The 24,038-nt window shown below is 40.7% G+C and overlaps 2 protein-coding genes across 2 annotated transcripts in view; one reads left to right on the top strand and one right to left on the bottom strand.

Annotated features, from left to right (window-relative positions):
- The window catches only part of LOC146816540 (uncharacterized), a 125,736-nt gene extending 117,447 nt beyond the window's left edge, over positions 1-8,289 (top strand). The window contains exons 4-5 of the mRNA XM_085610383.1: positions 2,035-2,135; positions 4,723-8,289. Of these exons, the coding sequence (XP_085466509.1) occupies positions 2,035-2,048 (14 nt within the window). The 3' untranslated portion in view covers positions 2,049-2,135; positions 4,723-8,289. The remainder of the gene's footprint in view (positions 1-2,034; positions 2,136-4,722) is intronic.
- The window catches only part of DNAH14 (dynein axonemal heavy chain 14), an 894,889-nt gene continuing 873,273 nt past the window's right edge, over positions 2,423-24,038 (bottom strand). The window contains exons 83-86 of the mRNA XM_085610384.1: positions 16,818-16,948; positions 14,038-14,192; positions 7,119-7,265; positions 2,423-2,915 (exon numbers count right to left, since the gene is read on the bottom strand). Of these exons, the coding sequence (XP_085466510.1) occupies positions 2,709-2,915; positions 7,119-7,265; positions 14,038-14,192; positions 16,818-16,948 (640 nt within the window). The 3' untranslated portion in view covers positions 2,423-2,708. The remainder of the gene's footprint in view (positions 2,916-7,118; positions 7,266-14,037; positions 14,193-16,817; positions 16,949-24,038) is intronic.

The following is a 24,038-nucleotide window of genomic DNA, read 5'->3' as shown; positions in this document are numbered from 1 at the left end:
CCTAGGTAAGATCTGTTCACATCAAGTCGAGAGAGTAAAAGAACAGCTGTGGATTAAAGCAACAAAATAGGTAAGGAAAAATCCTTCATAGGGTCTGAGCATATTATTAGAATATTTCAGTTGACAATCTTTCTGTGGGTTCCAAAATTAGATCTGTGCCAAGAGGAATCCTATGCTTTTTAATGTGTGCCTTCATGGGGACTTCTGCCCTAGTTCTGCAGGCAGTTCAGTGAGAGATCTCTCATGCAGATGGTAAGTTTGCATCTCTGACAGTTTCTGTTTCATCCTGGCTAAGTTTAAGGCAATCACCCTTTCTTAGATAATAATTAGTCAACCACGAGGTCGTGGCGCCACTGAGGTCTGGAACGCGAAGATGATGCGTGTGATTGATTTAATCCTACAGCCTTATTTATTACCATAAATAAGACTGACTCATCGAATCATTCCAGGGACTGGGTTATGTTAGAATGTTTAAAAAGGTAGTTGGTTGAGACCGGAGGAACGTCTGCACCTAAGCAATAAGGGGGAGAGGTGTAGGAGTGTAGTGAGATGATATGGTTATGGTTTAGCTGGCTGGAGTCAACCAAACCCAACTAAGGCTTTGCCTTTCTAAAGCCTGGTCAGAAGTGTTTGGTGATGGACTGTTAAATGCCCCAAAGTTGTCTGGCAAAGTCAAACAAATTGCCCAGTTAGAATTAGCCGGTTTTCTATCCTCATCCAATATTGAGATTTGAGATTTCAGGCCATTCTGCAGGGGAGAAAGACGGTCTGAGCATTATAGCGGGTGTTATTTATTCAATAAATTCCAGCATTAGTTATTGTCTTTGCAGCATTGGTGATGAGTTTAATACATACCCTTTCCTTGAAGACTACCAAGGGGCATGGGTCAACTGGGAATTTACATTTTTGGTGATTAATGAGATGATTGGACAAGCAAAATGTCTAGACCCAAGTGTAAAGGGGCAAGAACAGTATACATGAACCCAGCAATTTTACAGATGAAGTGTTTGATAGGAACAATGATACATCTGTGCTACAACTTCACTGCAGACTTTGAAGAGAGGTTCAAATGGAGAGATTCCTTTGCCTGTGATTGAATTCAATATGGGTCCCACATCACATGAAAACAGATGATCTGATACACCTAAAACTCAGATACAAAGGAGGCAAATGTATGCCCTAAAAATATACACAAAGTAGATTAATGTTTACCCTAACAATCACAATTGTGTTGTGTGACCCAAACCTATGTTTTTGATATCCTTCCTCTGAAATTGCTTGGCGTATGCAGGAAGAGGTTCGGTGCCGAATGTCGATCATGGTGAATATCGGATCATTCTGTTAACAAAAAGCGATACAGTAAATTAAGAGGACTGTGAAGAAACATGCTATTTTTCTCGGTGGCAGGCTATATCTTTTTAGCAGCTGATAGTGACCATTCTCGCATGCTATCAAAGGAGATTTATTTTATATAAATTCTAAGAACATGCTAACAAAATATTATTGTGTTGACCACTTTGCACTCAAGTGGTGATTCCTGCACTGGGGTTTAGGACTGTCAAATTTTAAAGGGGTACCACTGCTTATTTGCCCACAAGGGTGGAGTAGCTGTAGACAGGACTGCTCTGCATCCTAGAATTAGGACCTTGAACAACAACCGTCGAAGTTCTGTCGCATCGGACACCACAGAGTGCTCTGGGTACAGGACACTACGAGGTAGGGATATACAAAATGTACTAGTTCCATCGCATTGTTTAATTCACCAATGAAACACCGATAAAATGAAGGTAATATAGGTCCAGAAGGACAGGACGTTTTTGAGAACCTACTAGAATGAGCTCTTGGGACTGCTGTCATGAATCTGAAGTACATCCAAAGAAATTAGATGACTACTATCTGTCAATGGTGAGCATAGTATTAGAAATATATCACTTTGGTAGGAAAGTTCAATCAGCGGGAGAACGAGTGGAAAGAGATAATACTGCTTTTAAGGAAAGAGGAGCAGTTACATGATCGGTTTATGCTTTACTGCAGACATGCCAAACTGAGAGAAGATCTGTGGTTACTGGTTATCCCACTCTCAGCAACACAATGGTACTAAGGAAGTGTGTGGAGCAGATAAGAGTTGGAAGGAGGTAAGCAGCACAAAGAAGAATTGCCTTTTATTGTATTGGTATTAATGTAGTGACTTATAACCCTTGGGAAGCCCGAAGGGCTTTGTGGATCCTGTATAAAACTTTGAAAACCAATCTAAACTCAGACAATATCTTCTCAGGCAGGTTGTTAGCACCCCTACTCAGAACTCAAAACTATTTATATTTTGGAGACAATGTGAAATATTTTCAGCTTTACCGTTTTGAAGCTCATTAAGGACATTTTCAGTTTCTGATACATTTCCCAATAAAAACAAACCATATATTTTAAGCTATAAAACATTTTATTTACAATGTGCAAATTAAATATTTATATGTGTTAGAGTTCGCATTGTTTATGTTTAAAAGCAAGAAAGCAATGTTTTAAAAAAATATATTAGAATTTGTTGGTGAAATCTTCAATTTCCTGGAATTTTAGTTAAGTCTTTCAACTTTTATCTCTCATTTTCCAGTTACAGTCTGCCCTTGTTGCACCTCACAGGTACAGATTTGCATACTTCCATGAGCCTTTGGAGACTATTTGGGTAAAGGACATGCCTTTATGGTTGAAATCTTCTAGTCATCCAACTGGCAAAGCAAAGCCACTCCCCTAGTGATCCAGTGGCGCGCAGTGATCCGTGTTGAAAGGTTGATTGTTGTTACAAAGTTAGTAGAAAGCCCAACTGATGATAAGATCCCGGCTCTTTGTGGGGTCCTGTAAAGCGGACATTCATAACATGTGTTTTTCTCATTTGAATCAACATTTCCAGTTTCGTTGATAATCTATAAAAATTAATAAAAATTATTATTTGACAGATTCAAGAATCAAAACACTGGTGCTAGCAGCTCTCAGTTCAGTATTTGTTTTAGTGTTGGTGGCAATAGAACCTGTTAAAAGAACTTATCCTACAAATTTCAGATATTTTTGTCTACAGGATGACATTGTCGGCTCTGGAGGCATTCAGCATATTTTGATCATTTAAGCTTTTACCGTGAAACACATTTATGGCCCCTGAATTATTGCAACAAATTGGGTGGTTGGTTGGAAAAGGTTGAAATCTCAAATCAGTTTTTGCAGATGGCACATTATTGGGGATCCTTTTCTTATAATCAAGATTTTTTAATTATCTGTAGAACTTTAGGCGTTTTCCTTATTTGATCAAATTCAATTTATAGAGCACTCATGCCTCACGCTGTTCATATTTAGAAAAATACGGTACATAACATCAAGTGAAAAAAATCAAAACTAACCATATCAAGTTAAGGTTTCCAGACAGAGGCACGTAAGTGTTCCTTAAGTAGATAGCAAAATGAGGACATGTCTGGAAAGGTCCAAACACACACAGGCAGAGCATTTCGAATCTTTGGGCCGTGACGATAAAAAAGCAGAAACAAAACTAGATACTTAAATCACACAAGAGGACTAGCTTTATCTGGGAAGCAGATTGAAGATATTGGAGTGAAACACATGGTAAAGAGAGGTATGGAGGAGGAAAACTGATGGTAAAGACTATACAGAAGATCCAGAGTTGAATATAAAGAAGTAAAGTCAGCCAAAGTGCTAATACAAGAAGAAATAAGTATATTAGCGAGGCAGAACTGCATACACTAAAAGGCTAATTAGAAGCAACAAACAATTGGTCTGGATAAGACAAGAGAAATAATAAGACTTTTTTACTTGTTTGAAAAGTAAGAAAGGGACTTCTTTACATACAATATAATTACTGATATCTGCAGGTATGCTCAATTTCTGTCTTGGATACAGAAAAAGGAAGTAAAAAAGTGATGCAGAGATTACTGGGAGTGAATGAATTTGGAAGCAGGTTGAAAGGACAAGAATGGAAGTAGGTGGCAGGCACAAATGAGGTGATCGATTGGAGAAAATAGAATTTCAGCTTTATAACAGCTGAGGTGGAGGTAATGAGAAGTTACCTAAGTTTGAATTGCAAACTAGAATATATGGTATTCTGAAGTTGGAGGGACAAAGTACAGAAAGAAACAAGATCTGAGAATCATATGTACAACAGTAGAAACGTGACAGGAGAGATCATGAAATGAGAAAAAAGAAGGCCCATTAGTTGTGTGAATAAACACTGATAGGGAACCAAGAACAGAACCTTGAGGAACACAATAAAAGCCAGGAGAGTGAGAGGAGACTAAAGAGCTGAACAAACAGAGTACATGTAGCTAGAAAGATGGGAGAAAAGGGAAGACAGTTCAGAGCTTGCAATTTCAGGAGGGATGAGGACAAAATTGCTGAGCATATTAAACAATTCCAATAAGACACTGAGAGGCAAGACAGACATAACACAATGTATAGCATCTTTTCCTGAGAATATAAGACCTCCAACTATTCTTCAGAAGGTGGAAAAGAAAAGGGACAAGCATTAGAAATACAAATATGTCTTGAGTGCCTTTACATACAAGCAAGACTGACTGGCATTGCCAATGCTTGTTTAAAGTAGTATTCAATGTCTGTCAAAATTAATGTTATATCTTCCACATTTCTGCTGTTATTTTTTGGGTGACCACTAATTGGCACGGAAAGGTAGTAAACCAATGTTGTTTACCTTTGATTCTGTGTTCTTAGATGCTATATTTTGTTGGAGCAGGAGGAATGATGAATCTATCAACAGCAAAATCAGAAAGGGAGGAACCAACAAACAGGAGCAAGACAACTGAGACTAACACGAAAGCCATCTAATCTTAAGCAAGCATTGGTTCTTTGGAGTATTCTATATAATGCTGTCTCCTGAAAGACAGCACAGCTGTCTGTAACAACACTGCAAAAAAGGCATCATGAAATCAGTGAGAAACAGAGAGAGGAAAAGAAAGAAAAATAAAAGGGTGAAACAACCGGAGAAGATGAAGAGAGAATGCATCAGAGAACTGGAGTCCCCTGCTAAAATCTCATTGTGGAACATTTGACAGGGGTTTGAAAAAACAGAAAATGGAGTAAGCAAGCCACTGCTCCACAGCACAAGAATTGAGAAAAGCCATGCTTTTCTAGACTACAAATATAATAAAAGTGTGAATTTTCAGTCTGCAGAGAACAGTGTACTGTACAATTCACAGATTTAAGTAAATCCTTAGTCTTGTGATATTCACAGTGTTGCTTTGCCAAAGCATTAACTGGTTTGTGAAACATGCGGCCTGCAACAGGCTTGGATTCTGTCCATTTCCCTTGCTGTGTTCATTACATCACCTTATCCATAGTTAATATCTCCGGTTGCTTTTCTTTGTTCTAAAATTGAGAACATCCTGTGTCCTTGATGAACATTTTTTCACCTAGCACTTCTAGAAAATAACTCATCCTGTACAGTAATTAAACATATTAATTCATGATCTAGATAAGGCACAACCAGAGGAATTGAAGAAGCCATGGGAAGGGGTAACATGAATGTCTACTCTAGGTGCAAGAGTGTAAGATCCACCCTAGATTATTAGAAGAGCCAATGATGATGCAAACTATTTGCCCAGAGGTTCACTGTCTGCCCATTTATCTTAACAGGATATGTTGAAAAATGTAACATGGATCCAACCCTCATGGAGCTTTACTGGAAAGCCCTACAATAACACAAAAACAGTCATGAATTATATCGATATCTCAGATTCAGACAATAACTCTTGGAAATATAGCATTTTGACCTTTATACTCTTTTTATTAGGTTTTATCTAGATTGTAAACAAACAAAACCTTTTTACAAATATTTAAAACTTTGACTTTAAGAAGTGACCTTGGGTATGTAGGAGTAAATTCAGAAAACGTTATCCTGATTTTAACTGTGATTTAGAGTTGGAAAACCCCTTAACTTATGCATGTTTAGATAGCTTGTGAGTCACAAAACAAGAAGTGTCTAAGCTAAGCATACTGAGGTCACATCTATGTGTGAGAAAATTATACAAGTAAGCACAATGTATTCAAACATAAGCCACCCCTGCATTTTTAGAAGTGGCTATTCCCAAGGATAACTATAGAAACACCCAGAGTCGTAACTGAGAGTTTATTCAAATTATTTGCATATGCATTTCCCACATTTTTCTGGGCATTTCATTTGCATCTTAAAGCAAACAAAGTGGTGCAAAAAGCTTTTAAAATGCTAACAACATAAAGATGTGTAAAAGGAATCTCAAATACCAAATGAAAACTAAAAATAGTCAAATTCCTCTTGCTTAAGTCTCCTAAAATAACTTCTGTTTAACACGTGTGCTTTATGTAAAACCTTCATAAATTGCACACAACATGTCTTTATCTTTAGTTAGTTAGTTTGACCGCTTACGCAAATGCTATAGACACTATAGATACATTCCCATGGCTTCAGCATGGCAAAAATGACTGCTCCCAAATTGGATGTTCACAAGTTTTTGACTATTCTCAAAACAGCCAATAAGTGGAGAAGCACAATGTCATAATGTATTCTTCCAACATGGTTCCTTGAGAAGAAAAAAACCCTGAATTTGTTGGATATTTTATGTTAATTGTTAGTAATATAGGTTTATAGCTTAATTTTTGATAGAGGGAAGACAGTTGTTAAGGGAATTCACATGTGTCTCTGTAATAACCATTCTGCACAAACTAAGATGTACTTCATGCTCTTTTGTAATTTTTTTAAACTTCCAAGAGTTAGATCATTGTTACACGGATTACAATTTTCCAGTTGCAGAGTTGCTTTTCATATCTCCAAACGTTACCGACAATTGTTGTTTCTTATTAAGTGGGATTTCTTTTTAAATGTTATGTTTTGAAGACCTTATAGGTAAATTGTGACTTTGTATATCTCCTTAAAATCCTGTTTTATTTATTGTTGCACTTATTGCAATTTTGATGAATGACAATTGAATGTATTTAATGCATTTTATGGCTTTTATTGCCGAACTGGCATTTAATTAACTTGCACTACTTTAAAGGAGGGATTTTAAGAACTCTTTATTATTATCAGTAACAGGGTAGGGTAAGTACAATATGAATTAAATGTATTGGTTTACCTGTTGTGGTACAAAGTGTATCTCTGGGAGGGGGTAAAATCTGTCTCGTAGCTCTGAATCTTCCAAAGCCTCTACTTCAGGGTTCCATCTTGCACCATCGAGATACAAACCAAAAACCAGAACACCTTCCGCAGGTGATGAAGACCCCTATTGTCAAGACAGCCAAGAAGTTAATATCTCAGTTGAAGAAAAACATTTCAGAACTATAGTCACTATAGTAATATTGGGTTTTCTTGATCACATTCCTAATCATCCCCAGATTTGTTTGTGAACTGCGTTTGGTACCAATTCTTTTTTTTAAATATCTTTATTTGCATTTTGTCAAATACACAGGTAACAATAAACATATATGAGGAAGGGATCAGGTAACCAGTGCAAATGCGATGAATATTGCTATGCATACTTTTGAAACATTGTAAACTGTGACCAATATCAGTTCTGTGCAACAGGTGAATGACAAAAGAGTGTAATTGTCATGCATGACATCCGATTTAGTTATCAGAAGAATCACACTTTTATGTCCATTTGGGTGACAAAGTATTCGCCCTGTCTCGCCTTGATACCGTCGTTTTGTCCATGCGCCCAAATGGCATTCCTCACGAATGTCTGACACAGTTCATAATCCAACAATCAAACAATAAAATAAAAAGAAAACCATCGTCAAATCGTCACGCCTGAGTCAGAGTATGTAGGGGAAATGTGCTGCCATCTCATCTAAGCTGTATTAGGCACACCACCTGTCCTCATAGTGCCTAAGGGGATAAACAGCTGGGCCTCCCCCCGCTTGGTGCACATGTGCCCTGGGAGTGACTTCCTCTCCCATGTCACTGCTCGGTTTATCCTGAACCCAGGGTGTCATGCGTATGGGGCTGCCTTTGGTAGCATACTATCTTAAAGCATAATTATTTATTTCTGATTTTTTATTGAATGCTACTGCAAAACTTTCATTTTTTGAACCAACTTGGCCCATGCATCAAGTCTTTTATTAAGTGGGATACAATTCGTTCCCAGTCTGCGAGCCCCCTTGTCAGCATGTGCATCAGTAGTGTTGTCAGCCACAGTGGGCAGGTGAGATCCAGGGGATGCACATGATATTACATGATAACCATAGTGACTCTGTGGACTCTTTGGCCTGTGTCATATTTGCGGATTAATAAAAACCTTAATGGTCCCAGTGTATTGCATCAAATCTAAAGACCAGAACGTTTATTTGTTCCAAAGGACATTTATCATGAAAAGCACTCGGATCAACAATTTCATGTTAAATCTACCTCTAGTAGACATCAAGAGATAAACATGTTTGTCTCTGGAACCCCAGCAGACAAGCAAATAGCCAAATATTAAAGTAGCTGCTGCACTACACTTAATATTGCTTTTATTTTCCTTCTGGTATGACTGTATCTAGTGGCATGTTCATGGCATGCTCATCGGATGCACGCCACAGAGCAGCACACCAAAGAGTTCTTGTTCTTATTCTTTTCCTACTCTGGAAGAACTATTGTGTTGTTCCCTGTTGTTCGTCCGGAGAGCCAGATTAGTATTTGCAGCACACTTAGATACCACACACCTCCTTTTACTCAGAAAGGCCACACACACACTAGAATACCACGTGCATCTCTTCATATTGACAAACAAGTTAAGACATAAGCTAGCCTTAAATCACAAACCTAAATTCTCAACTCAAACAACAACCACATATGTAATAGTACACAACTTGATAAACACACCAATATAGTATGGTTACATTCCCTCTTCGGCAATCCCAAACATCAAGGGGTGCTTACCTTGCAGCACAAATGTTGGCAAACGAGTCCATGCTCCACTGGAACACAATCATAACCCAATATCTACACCTTCAAATCGTAGAGCTGTAGGTTCCCCACTCCGACAACCCAAATTGCTGTCACTCGCTCACCTTGCTACAAAACCTTAGCCAGTTGGCCTTCATACCCCTACATGTCACAAGTAACGTGGACTCTAGCTTCTACCGGTATACCACACCAGACCCCCCGTGGCCCTCTGCCTACCAAACATTTTCACCAAGCCTCACCCAGGTTCTCAAAAGATCCCAGCCGATATTTTAGAGGTTTACTTTGATGTCCCATGGTAGAAATGGTCGTGCGAGAGTGGCATGCTCTTTCCCTACCTGCTTCTATTCCTGAGCTGGAGTGCAGACCTGCCCTGGATTTCAACCCCACAGGTGCTGTCTGATGGCTTGTCCAGTGACCCCTTATATCACAGGATACTGCCTCTGACACCTCTGCTGCTTCACATGTTCCCAGGGCTGCCCTCTACAAGGCTAATGGAAATGTGGCCCACCTTCCTGTGCTCCTATTAAGGCGTTAGCCCATGTTAACTAGTGCTATCTCTGGAAAGTAAAGCAGAATTTGAACTTGGAGAGAACATAATTATGGCCGTCCAACAACATAATCAAGGCGATAGACTAATCGAAAGGCCAAAGTGTTAGTTACCCAGGAACACACTCAAGAGCTCAGTATAAAACATGAAACTAGGAACAATTGCCTGATGGCCTGCTATTATTTCTCCCATGCAAAGAGCTGATACCTTGTATGTTGAAAGAGATGCATAACATTGAGCCATACCTTTAGAATGAATACGAAACAAGTTGACACTAAAAGCGAATGATCTGGTGGTGCTTACATCTGAAGTCCAGTATTCCTTGTCTTAACCATCTAACCAGTTAGTTTAGCAAAGTTTTTGACTCTGAAGTTAATGAAGGGAAATCAGAAACAATTGTACGGAACAGTAAATATCATTCTACCAGGTTAAAAGTATGATCTGCTATCTTGGCGTGACCGTTGCTTAAAATTTGGAGTGCCTCACTCCTGAAAAGTTTGCTAAAATGACTTAGAAATTCAGATCCCCTTTGAAGAATTAGGTCAAGAAGCATTTATTACTAACTAAATAAATCTGATGAATATAACCACTGTTAGACCTGACACAACCACCCTTCCTAAATTCGCTTTAGTTTTGATAACATACCTCCTGCAAATCCCCCCAAAAACGAAATGGAAATGTTGCTGCCCTCATTTATTAGCCTTGTAGTGGGGAATATGAATACCGCATGGTATGGAAGAAGTTATCTAAGTTACTCATAAAGGAGGATGGGGATTATCTAAAACCCCGCTCTATTAAGTGGCATTACAAATGAAGAGAGGCAGGGCCTTGCTGGCATTTGGAGAGTGGCTGGAGCCTTTGGATGGCTTCTCTCAATGACCCGTTCACCTTCATGGAAAGACCACCTTTACAAGCTGTAATTTTTAAGAGACAGCTATAGCAGTTAGCCTCACTTTCCAGGGTACAATGAGTTACCATTCAAGCTGTGGTTGCCCACCTCCAGGAGCCAGCTAGGAGCCAGCTATCCACAGCACATATCTAACAGAATTTCTTCAACAATGGAGAATCAAAGTCAATTGGGTCATGATGCAGTACTCAACATGCATCTCTGTCATACTTCTTGAAAGAATAGAGAGTCCGTATCCCTAAGCAAGAGGAGTTCAGATGCTTACGGCCATATATTAAATTCATCATTAATGAGTCCTAATAATCACTCCTTATAGAACCCAGAGGGAAACAGGCAACGCATTTCGTTCCAACATCATGGAAATTCCTTAGGGTTGTATATCAAATTGACAAAAAACTATTTACTTGCTAAAATCTCGCTATGTACACTTGAGACATAATATTTAAAACATAAAGAAGAGACTGAACTTGGATTGGTTTCTGACAAATTGTGCCATTTTGCTCCATAATTCATTTTGTTCTAGGTTTTTAAAAGTCATATAATCATTCGGGTGTGATACACAGATACGTTGTGACTGCACTATAGGGCAATCAGTGCGAATCCTTAGGGAATATGGGAGGGAAACAGTAATTACAGATGTACAGCCCTAAGGAAGTATGCGCCCCAATTTAGCAGAACCTTTATAATTTACAGTACTTGAGAATAACATAACATGAAGCACTATAAGAACCAATCATTGGGATGGTAAGAACTGTCAGTAAAAGTGCCTGTTTGTGCTGCTATTCTCAGCATAGGTATGGAACCACCACAAACACTGGCCCTGTGAACCACTGCCATACTGCGGAGACAGACGGGTGACAGTCCACGCAGAGCCAAGGAGAAGCATGTGGTATAGTGCTGATGGCTTTGAAGACCCGACTTGGCATGCTGGTCTCATGTCTGATGCTTCTCATAGTTGAGGGGCCACAGATAGAGGAAATATGATGCTGCAGCGAGGAACACATAATTTAAGAGGTGACATCAATTGCTGACGCACTGTATCTCAAGTGTTCGACCACCACACCCAAGGCCTGAGAGGGGCGTGAAAGTTCTAATGCTGTGCATCGATAGGATCACTCTGGTCATCACCTGGGGCAGCCAGTGCTTTCAGCGGGATGAAAAGGTGGTGGGTGGTCTCTAAAAGGGACATTGACACAGAAGCGTAACTAAGAATCCTTTCCAAGAGGTGTGGCCAACATGGCCTACAAAATTCAAGGTGTGGCTTAAAATATAAAAAACGAAGTCCTGTGCTTTACTAAGCATGCCACCATTCCAATATTTGGGTGTCTATCTGTGTGTTTTATGTCACTCCATCCATTTAACACAACAATGGATGTACGCCTAAAAACAAGCCTGACCAATCGACAGTCCCAATGCTTGTTAGCAATATCAACACTATGGTTTTGTTGTGAATAACTAGAATTAAAAACGTTTCAGTTCTGAAAGTTTGAGACTAAATAAACTTTGCTAAGATCTGTGGAAGGGGAGGTGTCTCAGTCGCTTCTGTTCCGCTTCATACCACTTTCCTCTGTCGTCTCTCACTGTGTTGGACACTTTTCCATTTTTCTCCATACTTTATTTTAAATCCTCCATCTGCATATCTCACACATCATTATTTTTCTCTTCAAACCGTTTTGTCCCTCTCCTGCTGCACACGTCTGCTCATCTCCTCACATCACCAATAACCCATACAAGCAACCCACCAACCCACCATAAGCACTGCATTGTATTTCCATTTGGCACTGTCAATATTTTGACAGCTGTGTCACTCCTTCTCACACTTTCCCATAAAATCAGAATTATGATTGGCACACATATGGCCACTGCTCCGCGTGCTCTGCAAAAAGGCTAACTGCATGTGCATTAAGTCTGAACACTTTTATGACCAACTGGTCTACACTGTGAGAAATTCACACTACCTTCAGACTCACTTCCAGAGCGCTCACTCATGCCCCGTCATTAACACTCCATCAGAGGTGAGGATCTGGAAAGATCAGAGGAGAAGGTGTGGGAAAGGATGTGGTGTTATGGCCAAAACCGACGATTTTGGAACTGGGGAACCAGGTATGAGTCCCTGCGTCGGCTCAACATCCTGTGACTTAATCTTCCTGGGCCTAAAAATGAATGTGACCTTGTGTAATGTAATTGGTGCTCATGTCACGTTTACGCTATATAAAACAACAATAAATAAATAAATAAACAGGCACCCATCCAGATGCCTTGCGGTGACTCAGTTTACATAAAAGAGTCATATGTCCTGAAAAAACAGAAACACAATACATGGAAAAACACATACTGTTAGAGAATGCAAGATTAAATCAAAAGGAAATGTAAACAGGAATGGCATTGCTGTTATGGATTACCTTAAGGCTTTGTTCGGAATTCAAGAATTGTTTTTGCCTGTAAAGGACATGACTGTAATGTCCAAAAGGGGCCCATTTCAAAGACAGTTTTTATTTACTGCTGCATCTGAGACCTGGCAAGACCTGACCCACTTACAGTTGTGCAGGTAGATCACTTATGTGGAGTGAGTGACAGGCAGAGACTCCACCAGGGCCTTTAGACCTGCATGTCATCGCACAAATCTTCGTAGGCACTGTGCCATCCCAGGTCCAGATTCAGAAGTGGGTTGGCCTCTAAAAGCTCCAGCCAGCCTTGAGTCAGATGCTTCGTTCTGCCTCATCTCAAAGTTATGTTGGGCCCTCAAGCCCATGTGGTTTCTTTATTCTACAGTTTAACCACATTCACCAAGACTTAAAGACAAACAGTGACCTTTGATGCAAAATGGGCAAGTGAAAGAGATGCCTATCTACAGGCTGCATTGCCCAGCGTGAACTCAGAAAATCTGGGATCAATCCTGACTTTCTGGCTTGAGCAAATAGTGTGATCTTAGGCAAATACTTTATTTTACCATGCCTCCTTTTTCTTCATTATCACATACAAGAGAACATTCAAATGTGTGAGTTCAGGAAATGTATTGCATAAAAACCTCTTGTATCTAACAGCTATACTTTAGCTCCATCTACAACACAAATCTAGTTCACAAGTTGGGACCACAGGACAACTGACTTGCCTCTGATTTCACTAGTGACAAGGTTGTCAGGGTGGGGTGCGGGGAGCGGGTAGCAGAGGTAATAAAATGTATCTAAATACCTGTTTTTAAAAAAAAGAAAAATTCAATTTAGTGATATAATCTGATGTATTAATGTGAAACGCTTGAGTATGTTAAAGATTTTTGTTTGTACTTTGGAAGTGACTTCATCATATTTTTACATGATGCTTGTTGCATAATTTACTTGCCACATATTTTCAAGGCACGTCTCATGCACGGGCTCTTAAAGCCAAGCTAGACCATGTTAGTTTGTTGGCTCGCCCACCTCTAGCCCACCTCTAGCCAGTCTGCAGCAACAGTGAATTAATGTCCATGTTGCTGCACACAACCAATCTCACTGTCACTGCCAATCTATGACGCAACAATGAAATTATTATGGGGTGTATCCCATCCCATACACCCCCCTGAAGCTAGGTCCCTGCAAATAGCCTCACAAGGCGCAGTTGATGTCTCCCCCAAGTGTGCATGGGTTGACCATTTTATGGTAGGGCAATGCTCTTTACCTTAAAGGCCATCTCTGTTACATTATGTTTCTTCTTCACATCCAAGATCTGCCCCACATTAGTGTCGACTGGTTGAACATGGTGGAGAAATCCAAGAGAATCCACTGAAATGCCTTTTGCTCGCGCATAGTTCTGAAGCACTGCAGTTAAAAAGCCTGTGAGTGGAACATACAAACAGCATTAATAAAGAGGTACCTGGACGTATTTTCCGCACTCATTTGCAGGCGTATGTGCCATTCTACTGCTGTTGTAAAGAACTAGACTTTCAAAGAAAAGCATAAACAAAGTTTGGAGCATCAGGAGAGAAGTCAAAGCAGGAGACAGAAGGCTAAGAATGACCTGAGCAGCCAAGCAAGCTTGTTACAGGCCCCTGAGTGGGCTCTAGCACTGCATCCCTGGTGTCTTCACACAGGTATCAACCTTTGGTGATGTCTTTTCTATTGTGGGAAATAAATTCAGCACTATCTAATAAAAGGATCTTGGAATTTGGACTCTTACCACCGCGAAAGCATGTGACTCACCCAACATCTCATTCTTACAACTTAAGAGTTTCAAACGTACATTTGACAAGTCAGTGTGACCTCCATGTTGGCGTAATGGCTTGCTCCTGATAGGATCAGCACGAAACAGATGAAGACTTGGATAACAAGTGTAATGGAATATCTTAGGCTGGATAATGGCTCCCATTTGCTTGGCTGGGGGATTGCAAGAGAAGATATGGTAATTTACTAAACTGTCTCTTGAAAAAAGGAAGGCAGTTAGCTCAGATAGCTGGAAGCAGATATGGAAAGGCGAGTTTAGGAACTTTGGTACATGTGGTATGCCGTTTTAAGGTCATTATGGTATGGAGTTCCCTGAAAGAGCCCCCAGACTCTTTAAAAAGCCAGTCTCTGGTGCTCCAATGACAGTCTTGTGCAGCACACCTGGGATCAGAAGGGGATTTGGAATTATATTACACCTATCAAGAAACTTAAATTGGAGTGTTGACCAAGTGTTGTATCAAAAGTTCTAGATACTAATTAATTGCAATGAACATCTTCCGTGTTGCTAATGTGGCAGATGGGATACTCCATCACAAATGTGGCGAATGTCCCGTCTGCTGTATTACAAGTGCATTAGAGTCTAAGGCAGTTGCAATACCGCAGAGGGCTTATCCATCCTGTTTAGATGGACTATCCTGCCCCATAAACTCTAAATAAGGCCCTCAGCCTCTTCATCACAGTTCTGAAGCTGTACTCTGCAGGTTATCGCATGAGACAGGTAACAACAGCATGTGACCAAGCATTCCGCCGACACACTGAGCTTACAGATTTGCCTGGTAAATATTTTTGCACACATAATGATATTAACATACAACACCCAAATGTATTTACTGTGCGTTTTCCATGTTTTGACTGACTGTAGTTAACATGGTCTGCATTTAAGACGGCTAAGGCTAGTCTGCCATATTCCTTATTGCCTTGTAGCCTCTTTTTTCATTCCAGGAGAAAAGCTGCACCAGCAGCTTAATATTGTATAATTTTTTTGTTGTTCTTATATGAATGTGTAACTTTACGCAATCCTCGAAGCAAGCAATAATGAGCACCTGCGAGAGAACATCTTGCAATAAATGTGTCTCCTTATGTTGGAGACAACTGAAGTTTGAAGGACGCTTAGAGAGATTTCAATGCTTGGTCAACTAATTACTATGTTTACGGGAACTATGTGCAGGTGTAACAAAATGCTGGAAAGTGTTTGTTTAAGCGAATGCAATATAGGCGCATATTCAGATGTCTTTCCCATTTGCAAGAAGAAGCTTTGCTTGATTCATAGATACTGCCTTCAGAGGCTTTTCATGCTGACACCTTCATCCCCAATTCCCTCCCAACTTGGCAGTGTAGGGCTTCCATTCATCAGAATTCAGTCTGGCTTGTGTTATTTGAGACAACTTTAGAATCGTTTTTTTTATGCTTTATGATTTGAATGACTGACATATTTACATTGACTATGCATTCAAATACTGGTCACTGAACTACAACTAATTTAAGGATTTGGACTTGTAACTTTGCGAATCTTGTAATAAATCTTCTCTGACATCTTTGGAGGCCTGATATTTTCATGTTATTGAATGGTATTGACTGACATGTCAGCTTCAGTCTGAACTAAAGCTCCATCAGAGAGAGCACAGTCTGAACCTGAGTCTGCACCAAAATATACAAGGTGCTCCTTCAGGGCCATTTGGTGAATGATGTCACGATAGATCTCAAACCCAAGCATACATCATCAAACTTAGATCATTCTGGAATGCCTATCGAGATGCAAGCTGGGTAAAGAGAATTGATTTTCTCTACACTGGATGGTCGCCAGTGAGCCTCCGATATGTAGCCAGAGAAGGATTGTGATGCCTCAATCAGGTGGCTATCCTTCATGTACCCTGAGCACATGAGCTGTGAAGAAGTCCCTGTGAGCGGCCAGTATTTCTTTTCCAGTTGACTCGGAGGGAGGGGCTGGAGCACAGGTGCCCTGTACAACACAGCTTTAAAACCTTTTGATATGGTAGTACGGCGGAATGTGAACACCTGAAGTGAAGAGGCCCGAAGACAGCAAGGAACCTTCAACAAACCATCAGGAGGCTGATCCCTAAACCTTTATTGCAGCCAGCATTTACAAGATCTATTTGATGATCAGCCTGCCCCTGTATGTTGCCCTTTGTTTTTCAGTCTCATTCAAGAATTTCTCTAAGGCATTTCCTTCTACAGCAGTAGTGTGACATGATTGGCAACGTCTCTTATTCTTGATACCTTGTGGGAAAAAGAAACCAGAAAGCCAGAAACTGCCGGGCTGTTCCTCAGATTTGCTTCTGGACTCTTCGACGTCCTCTTCAGATACTGTAATTTTAGGTTTTTTCTGTGGGTCAGTTAAGAGGCTGAACCTGTGTGAAAAAATTTACATTCTGAAGTAGAACTGTAAATAAGCCAACACGTATTAGCAAAGCAAACAGGTCTGAATTTAATGTGCTAACACATGTAGAGTTAGCAAGTTACAGTGAGACAAAAGGGAAAGAGCAAACAGAGAGGACAGAGATAGCTTTAAAAGTCAAGTAGTCCCTCATGAAGCACAGTGCAAGCACTCGAGTGGAGGTGGAAGGATACACCGAAGCAGCCCTTATAGCAATACGTGCGAAATATATAATCTGCTGGGCTGAGCCAAGAAGTGCTAAACAAAGTCTCAAGTCAATTGCTGAAAGAGGCAATCTGAAGAAAGCCAACTCAGTATATTGGTAGCAATAGGTCATTTGTAGCTATGTTGTCACAACCTTTGACCTAAAAGATGCAACAAGTACCTTATCTGTGATTTTTTACAATGTTCCTAGGCATTGCCCTAACATGAAGAAGAAACTCGCTGGGCCTTTACTGTCCCCGTTGAGGCGAATGCATTTGACGGGTGAATCTTTCAGTGCGGTTCAATCCCCTGCAGAAGCTACCTGGTACATGACGCACTCAATTGTAAATTATGCAGGGACATTACGTCAAGGGAGGTATATAGGGTGGGACACTATTCTAATAATTTCACAGTCAGCTCATGGCCAATTTAACATAGATGGCCTTTAAGGTACAGCGGACTGCTCTTCCATTAAAGGTCACCCCAGTCATACCTGGAGGAGACAACAACTGCACTTTGTGATGTTATTTACAGGGACCTAGCTTCAGAGGGGTATATGGGAAGGGTCTCCCCCCGTAATAATTTTTATAGTTGGGTCATGGCTTTGCAGTGGCATTTGGATTGGTGCGCGCAGCAACAGTGATATTAATTCAATATTCCTGAAGTCCTGTTACAGGTGGGCGAGCCAACAAACTAACATGGAAAGCTCAACCAGAATAGAGCCAACGGTTGGCTCTTAGAGCCCGTGCACACATCGCACCTGGAAAATATTTGGCAAATAAATCAAGCAACGAGCATCATGTAAAACTATGATAAGGTTGCATCAGATTTTATTACTCCAATGAGAGGTATTTATTAAAAGTGATAGTTTAAAAAAATAAACATATAAGCATTCGTGCCCCCCTCACCCAGCCCCTACAACGCCGCTAGTGAAACCAGAGGTAAGTCACTTGTCATGGGCACCCAATAGGTGAGAAAGCTATTTAACAAATTAATGACAGTATTTTTGAATTGTTGTCTGTAAGACTTTAAATAATGGGCACGACAAAAAATATGCATGGGTTTCTCTCTCTGTAAAAAAGAAAAATATTGTCAATTCATTTTCCTCTGCTGGTCCGGCCATTGCTCTCTATACCTTTTCTTAGCTGATTTTGTAACTCTCCAAGGCTGAAGGCTGAAGGCTGTTGGCAGAAGTAAGTGGTTCAATTTTCTTTTATGTGAATTTTCCTTCAATATGATACATGCAGAAAGAATGGTACACGAAGGATGTGACAAGGTGCAAGGAATGTACCCATGCAATGTATTTTGAAGTTATTTTACTTTTAGTGGAAAGAGTATATGAAGCATGACTGCACAGAAATTATTGTGTTTTGCAGCGGCGGCTCCTTTGCTAAGTCGGACGAGCGTTGCTTCACTGCTCTCAGAGCAATGAAAAAGGGAAAAAAAAAGATAATAACATTGTTATTATCATTATATTTTTCGTAGCTGTGGGGCTGGGTTAGGGTGGGGCTGGTGTCACAGGGGGAGGAGTGGCGGCACTCTCTAAGTGCACAAGGTGGTCTGGCCGGTTGTCTTGGACCGGACAAACAGGCATGCGCACTTTACATGTTCCCCACCAGGCTGAAATGCACAGCCTGTTGGGAAACATGCACAGGCTCCCTGTCCCTGTCTGAGGGCTGAACCACGGCGCTCAAACCAATCACAAAGCTTCACTGCAGCATTGTGATTGGCTTAGGGGAGCCTGTGTGCTTACTCCTTTTGGGACTCGCTAGGAAGAGCAGTGACGACGGAGGAGAGACGGCGGCTATGGAGAGGTAAGGTTTTTTTAAATATACTTTTGTTTTTGTCACCCTCCCACCCACCAACTACCCCTCCTACCACCCCATTCCCGGTCAGCCGCCACTTGTGTTTTGTACATAATACATATGTTCAGGCAGAAAGCAAGAGAAGTGTTTTTATTTTTGTGTAACACCTCATTTCGTAAATCTGTTGCTGACAGAATGATGTATTTAAAAATATTACAATTTATTTGTAAAAGATGTATTATTTGAAACACTATAAATGGACTGGAGATTCTGTCGGGGTTTGTATTTTTTCTCCAGGCTTTGTTCTGCTCGGATCTCTCTCCTTCTGAGCTGCTTTTTTCCACGTGGAGGTATTTTTAGAGCACTTAAGTTTGGTGGATTTGCTGGTATTTTGAATATTTGCTGTATTACTGCTTTATCACTCAACCCATGGTAGGTTCATTTTTACCTACCGACAAGAGTCACTTCTTTTAACTCGTTAGTCTTGCTCGACAAGTGCATAATTTGCCGCTCTTTCTCTCTGGGCACACCTGTTGTTGTTTTTCTTGTACAGAGTATTTTGTTACATATTCCGCATTACTCGGCTATGTCTTTCTAGTTTTTAATCCGGTTTGTTTGTTGTTTCCTGAGACGTTTTATGCGTCATGAGCATAGAACTGATTTTCTGCTTAGTACTATTTCTGCCGGCCACATTTCTGCAGTAACTCTAAGTACATTTACTAAATAAATCAGATGATAAAAAGACCAATGAGAGCCTTTTGATACATTATTTTTGGCACAGTTTTTTTGAATCCACTTTGCCTCCCAGTGATTCTGCACATCAACCTTTTCTGGTAGAAGAAAACTGCAGAAATAGATTCTTATTACAGATGGAGCCACATCATAGTCTGTTCATGAAATATGCGGTGTTTGTGCAGGGTACTTCCTGAACTCAGGCCTTGAAGGTAATCATATATGTGATAATAATGAACAAGGAAGCGGGGTGAAATGTAATATGTGCCAAGGATCACCAAAAGTTGCTCATGCGGGATGTCGGGATCATGGACCTCTTTTAGGGGTCGCCAGGAGATGCAGCTGCGACCCATGGCTTGCCTCCTGCAACCCCGAGCACTGCAAACCCCGGACCTCAGAGGACAGTGGCTAACCTGGAAAAGAAGCATTTATTTTTGCAAGTGGTGTGGATCGTCTGCCCCTGAGCTTGGGGTTGGTGGGAGAGGGGGAGAGAGAGAGAGGGGGAGAGAGAGAGAGGGGGAGAGAAAGAGAGAGAGACAGAGAGAGAGAGAGAGGGAGAGAGAGGGAGAGAGAACTTTTAAGAGTAATAAGGGTAAAATAATGAAAGGAAGAAGACACTACAGAGAGAAGGGTGATAGATCAAGAAAAAAACAAAGACAGGAGGATGGCTGTTTGAGAGAGACAAAGAGCGATGAAAGAGACACCAATAATACTGTGGGATAGACAGGGGAGAAAGTACATATAAGGGAGCAGCAGTGGATTTCCTTACAAGACCGGAGGCTACCATTATGCAAATACTTTTATTTGCTGCCCAACATGCAGCCCTTTAAAGAAAGTAAATACATCACAAAGAGTAGAACACTCATAACATAACTAGTAGCCACTGTGTATTCCAATCTTCCTCTTTTGTTCGCTGCTCTCACACAACTAAGTACTCTTTCATTTATGGTCTTTCATATCGACTATACATCTTATTTATCTAATAGTCTATACTATTATAAGCTTTATGTCGTATTTTTTATAGTCTATACTATTATAAGCTTTATGTCGTATTTTGACACTACCCTTATGCCTATACTTACTTTTATCCTTGAACTGTTTCAACGTATTATCTTTTTAATCTGTAATTAGACAGGTGTTATGTTTTTTTAACCCAATCCTTGCCTTTCAGCTTTCCCTTTTCCAATTTATGGTGGGGAAAAGGTCTATTTCGCTTTGGTTCGCGCTTCGATCTTATCGCGATCGTGGCATTTTGTTTCAGATGAGTTTTAACCCCCTTATTGGTGTGGCTCTACTCCGCGATTAGAGAATCATGAATGCTCCGCGATGGCTCAATACGATGCCGAACTTTAATTATTAGAGGAAGAAAAAGAAAACAGCATTTTAATACCTTGTTGGCATTCGACCCCCGCGTCTCTTAGCAACGCGCTGGGAGACGCGGGAGCGTGCCTTCTCTTGCCATCATTTCCGCTCTTGGTTTCCCTGGTTACTATTTACAGACGGTTACGATCGCTTTGAGCCGGAGCCTCACATAAATACCAAAGAGCGGAAAATTTTCACACGGAGCCTTTTAAACAACAAAGAGCGGAAAGACGATTGAAATTCTCTTTCAGAACCGCTAGTGCCACCTTGTGGACAATTTATTAACCTTATTCTTGGCCAAACTGATTTACTCTCTTCTATCGAGAGTTATAAGCAAAGTCAATACTTTATTATTGGAAAAGAAAGATCTAAACAGGAAGTTTTTTTCCGTAAGTAATCCTTTATAGGATTTTTTTGATTTGATATAGAATTTTTAGTTTAAACCTTTATAATGAATAATGAAATCAATAACCCATCGCAATCCTCTCAGGAATTGCTGGGTGATAATCTAAAAAGACTGATTGGTGAAGAACTCAAGTCTTCACTCAGAGATGCGGTCGATGCCGCTCTAACAAAAAGAAAAAGAACGCCTCCCACTGAGGAAACCTATTTCTCACTTTCGGATGGAGACTCCCCTCCTATTTCAGACCCTAAGGAAAGAGGGAAAGTTACCGAAAAAAAGAAGCACATGAATGAGGCACCTACCCGTGCATTCGTTATTGGTAGCCCTCGCGCTACAATAGATTTTGGTGCTCATAGCAGCACAAAAGAAAGAGTCCATTACCCTGGGACAGAGAGAAGAGTTGTCCATAGCGACATGAAATATGAAGGTAACCTTTACGGTACAAATAAATCTGACGATGAACCAGAATCTCATATCTATGAGAATCAAAATATAGATGAATTCTTTTTTGATCCCCAAGACAGCTTGGAGGATCTGGATGAGGATATTAATAATCCTTCCACCTCATCATGCACTGTCAAAGACCCCCTTGGTGGGGAAATGTTTAATCCAAATGGGATTCGTCACCCCCGGAGTTCAGAATGGTGGCCAATGGACCACGTCGGGAAATACCTCTCTCAGAGAGTGAGGAAACCTTTAGACAGAGATGCACGCAATCTTATGCGTAACGAGTGCCTTCGTCCCTCCTCAGAGGACAAGTTTTGCAACACCCCTAATTTGGACCCCGAGATCATTACCTTTCTGTTCAAATCTGGAAGAGATCCTAGAAAGGGTATAGAAAAATGCCTCAAACAGTGTCAAGATAAACTACTTGACGTGCTTGGCCCATTAACGAAGATTCTTGACATGACGGAAGAGGCTAGAATCAACAATATTCCCATAAATGTTGAACTGCTAAGAGGTTGGTCCCAACGAGCAATTTGCTTCGTGGCAATGCTAATTCTAACCTCATTAGCGAAAGAAGAAAGGCTGTCCTCTTAAGAATGAACCCGAAGCTCGCAAATCTTTCTACCAAAGAAGACATATGTGATGCTAAAGGGTTATTGTTTGGGGAAAGTTTTGCACACTCACTTGGAAAGTTCGTATCCACCTTTAACGCATTCAGGAGAGCACACTCTAACATGCGAAGGGTGTTTGGTGGCCGTGCAGTTTTTGGAAGGGCTGATAGGAGGGGACAGTCTATCAGCCGAGGTTTCTACAGGTCCCATTTCTATCCCCAAGACGAAAGAGGCTCCTTCCGCTCAAACAGAGGCTACCACTCATATTCAAATTTTTACCCCTCAAGAGGAAGGGGATCAAGATCCAGGGGTGGCAGACCCAGATCCAGTAATCAATCCTATCAAGGTAAGCCAAGATTATCTTTCATCATTAAAGGTGGCAGGGAGACTAAGATATTTTGCACACAATTGGGCACAAATTACTCTAGATCCTTGGGTACTAGAAACTATTGTTGGATTCAAAATAGATTTTTGGGAGGTACCCTTTCAGGAAAAAATTCCAAGAGAGATGACTATAGACACGGAGAACTCAAAACGTATAGATCTGGAGATTTCCCAAATGTTAAAGAAGGGTGCCATTGTAAAGATCCCTCTATCAGAAATGCAGAAAAGCTTCATAAGTACCATTTTCCTAGTCAAAAAGAAGGACAAAGGTTGGCGTCCCGTAATAAACCTAAAATATTTGAACAACTTTCTGACATACAGACACTTCAAGATGGAAGGCATCCATCTATTAAGAGACATTTTACAAGCAAAGGATTGGCTAGTAAAACTAGACCTCAAGGACGCATATTTCATATTTTACGATTCCCATGGACGAGGACTTTCGCAGGTACCTCCGTTTCACATGGAAAGGAACTCTTTATCAGTTCCAATGTCTCCCATTCCGGCTTTCCTCAGCACCTTTGTGTTTCACGAAGGTCCTTTGTCCAGTGGTCTCTTATCTCAGAGAAAGAGGAGTTCGCCTGATAATTTACCTAGACCACATCCTCATTATGTCTCAAAACCCCTTGACTACCCAAGAACATCTAAAAATGACAACAGATCTACTTCAAAACCTGGGCTTTATCATAAATCTAGAGAAATCCATCATGAAACCTACTCAAGAGTTAGAATTCCTGGGTTTTCAAGTAAAAGGTGGCGAAAATAAAGAAATATATTTCCGTTATCCTTTTGAAGGACTTAATTCACCTCAAAGACCTAGCCAGGGTTCTAGGTCTCCTTTCCTCCTCCATCCAAGCTGTTTCACCCGGTCCTCTCCACTACAGGGGTTTACAAAGACTAAAAGCTCTAGCCTTAAGGAAAGGTCTTTGGTACGAAGACTCAGTTCCCCTCTCGGAGGATGCTCGAGAAGATCTTCTTTGGTGGTTAAAAAATCTTCAGGCATGGAACGGAAAAGCGATTTTTGGGAACGTTCCGGACTTCACTCTAGAATCAGACGCGAGCAGCCGGGGATGGGGTGCTCGCCTAAACAATCTGGAGACCGGTGGGAGGTGGTCC

Source organism: Triturus cristatus, chromosome 6, assembly GCF_964204655.1.
Source record: "Triturus cristatus chromosome 6, aTriCri1.1, whole genome shotgun sequence".
Taxonomy (NCBI): domain Eukaryota; kingdom Metazoa; phylum Chordata; class Amphibia; order Caudata; family Salamandridae; genus Triturus; species Triturus cristatus.
This window is presented reverse-complemented; position numbering and strand designations above follow the sequence as displayed.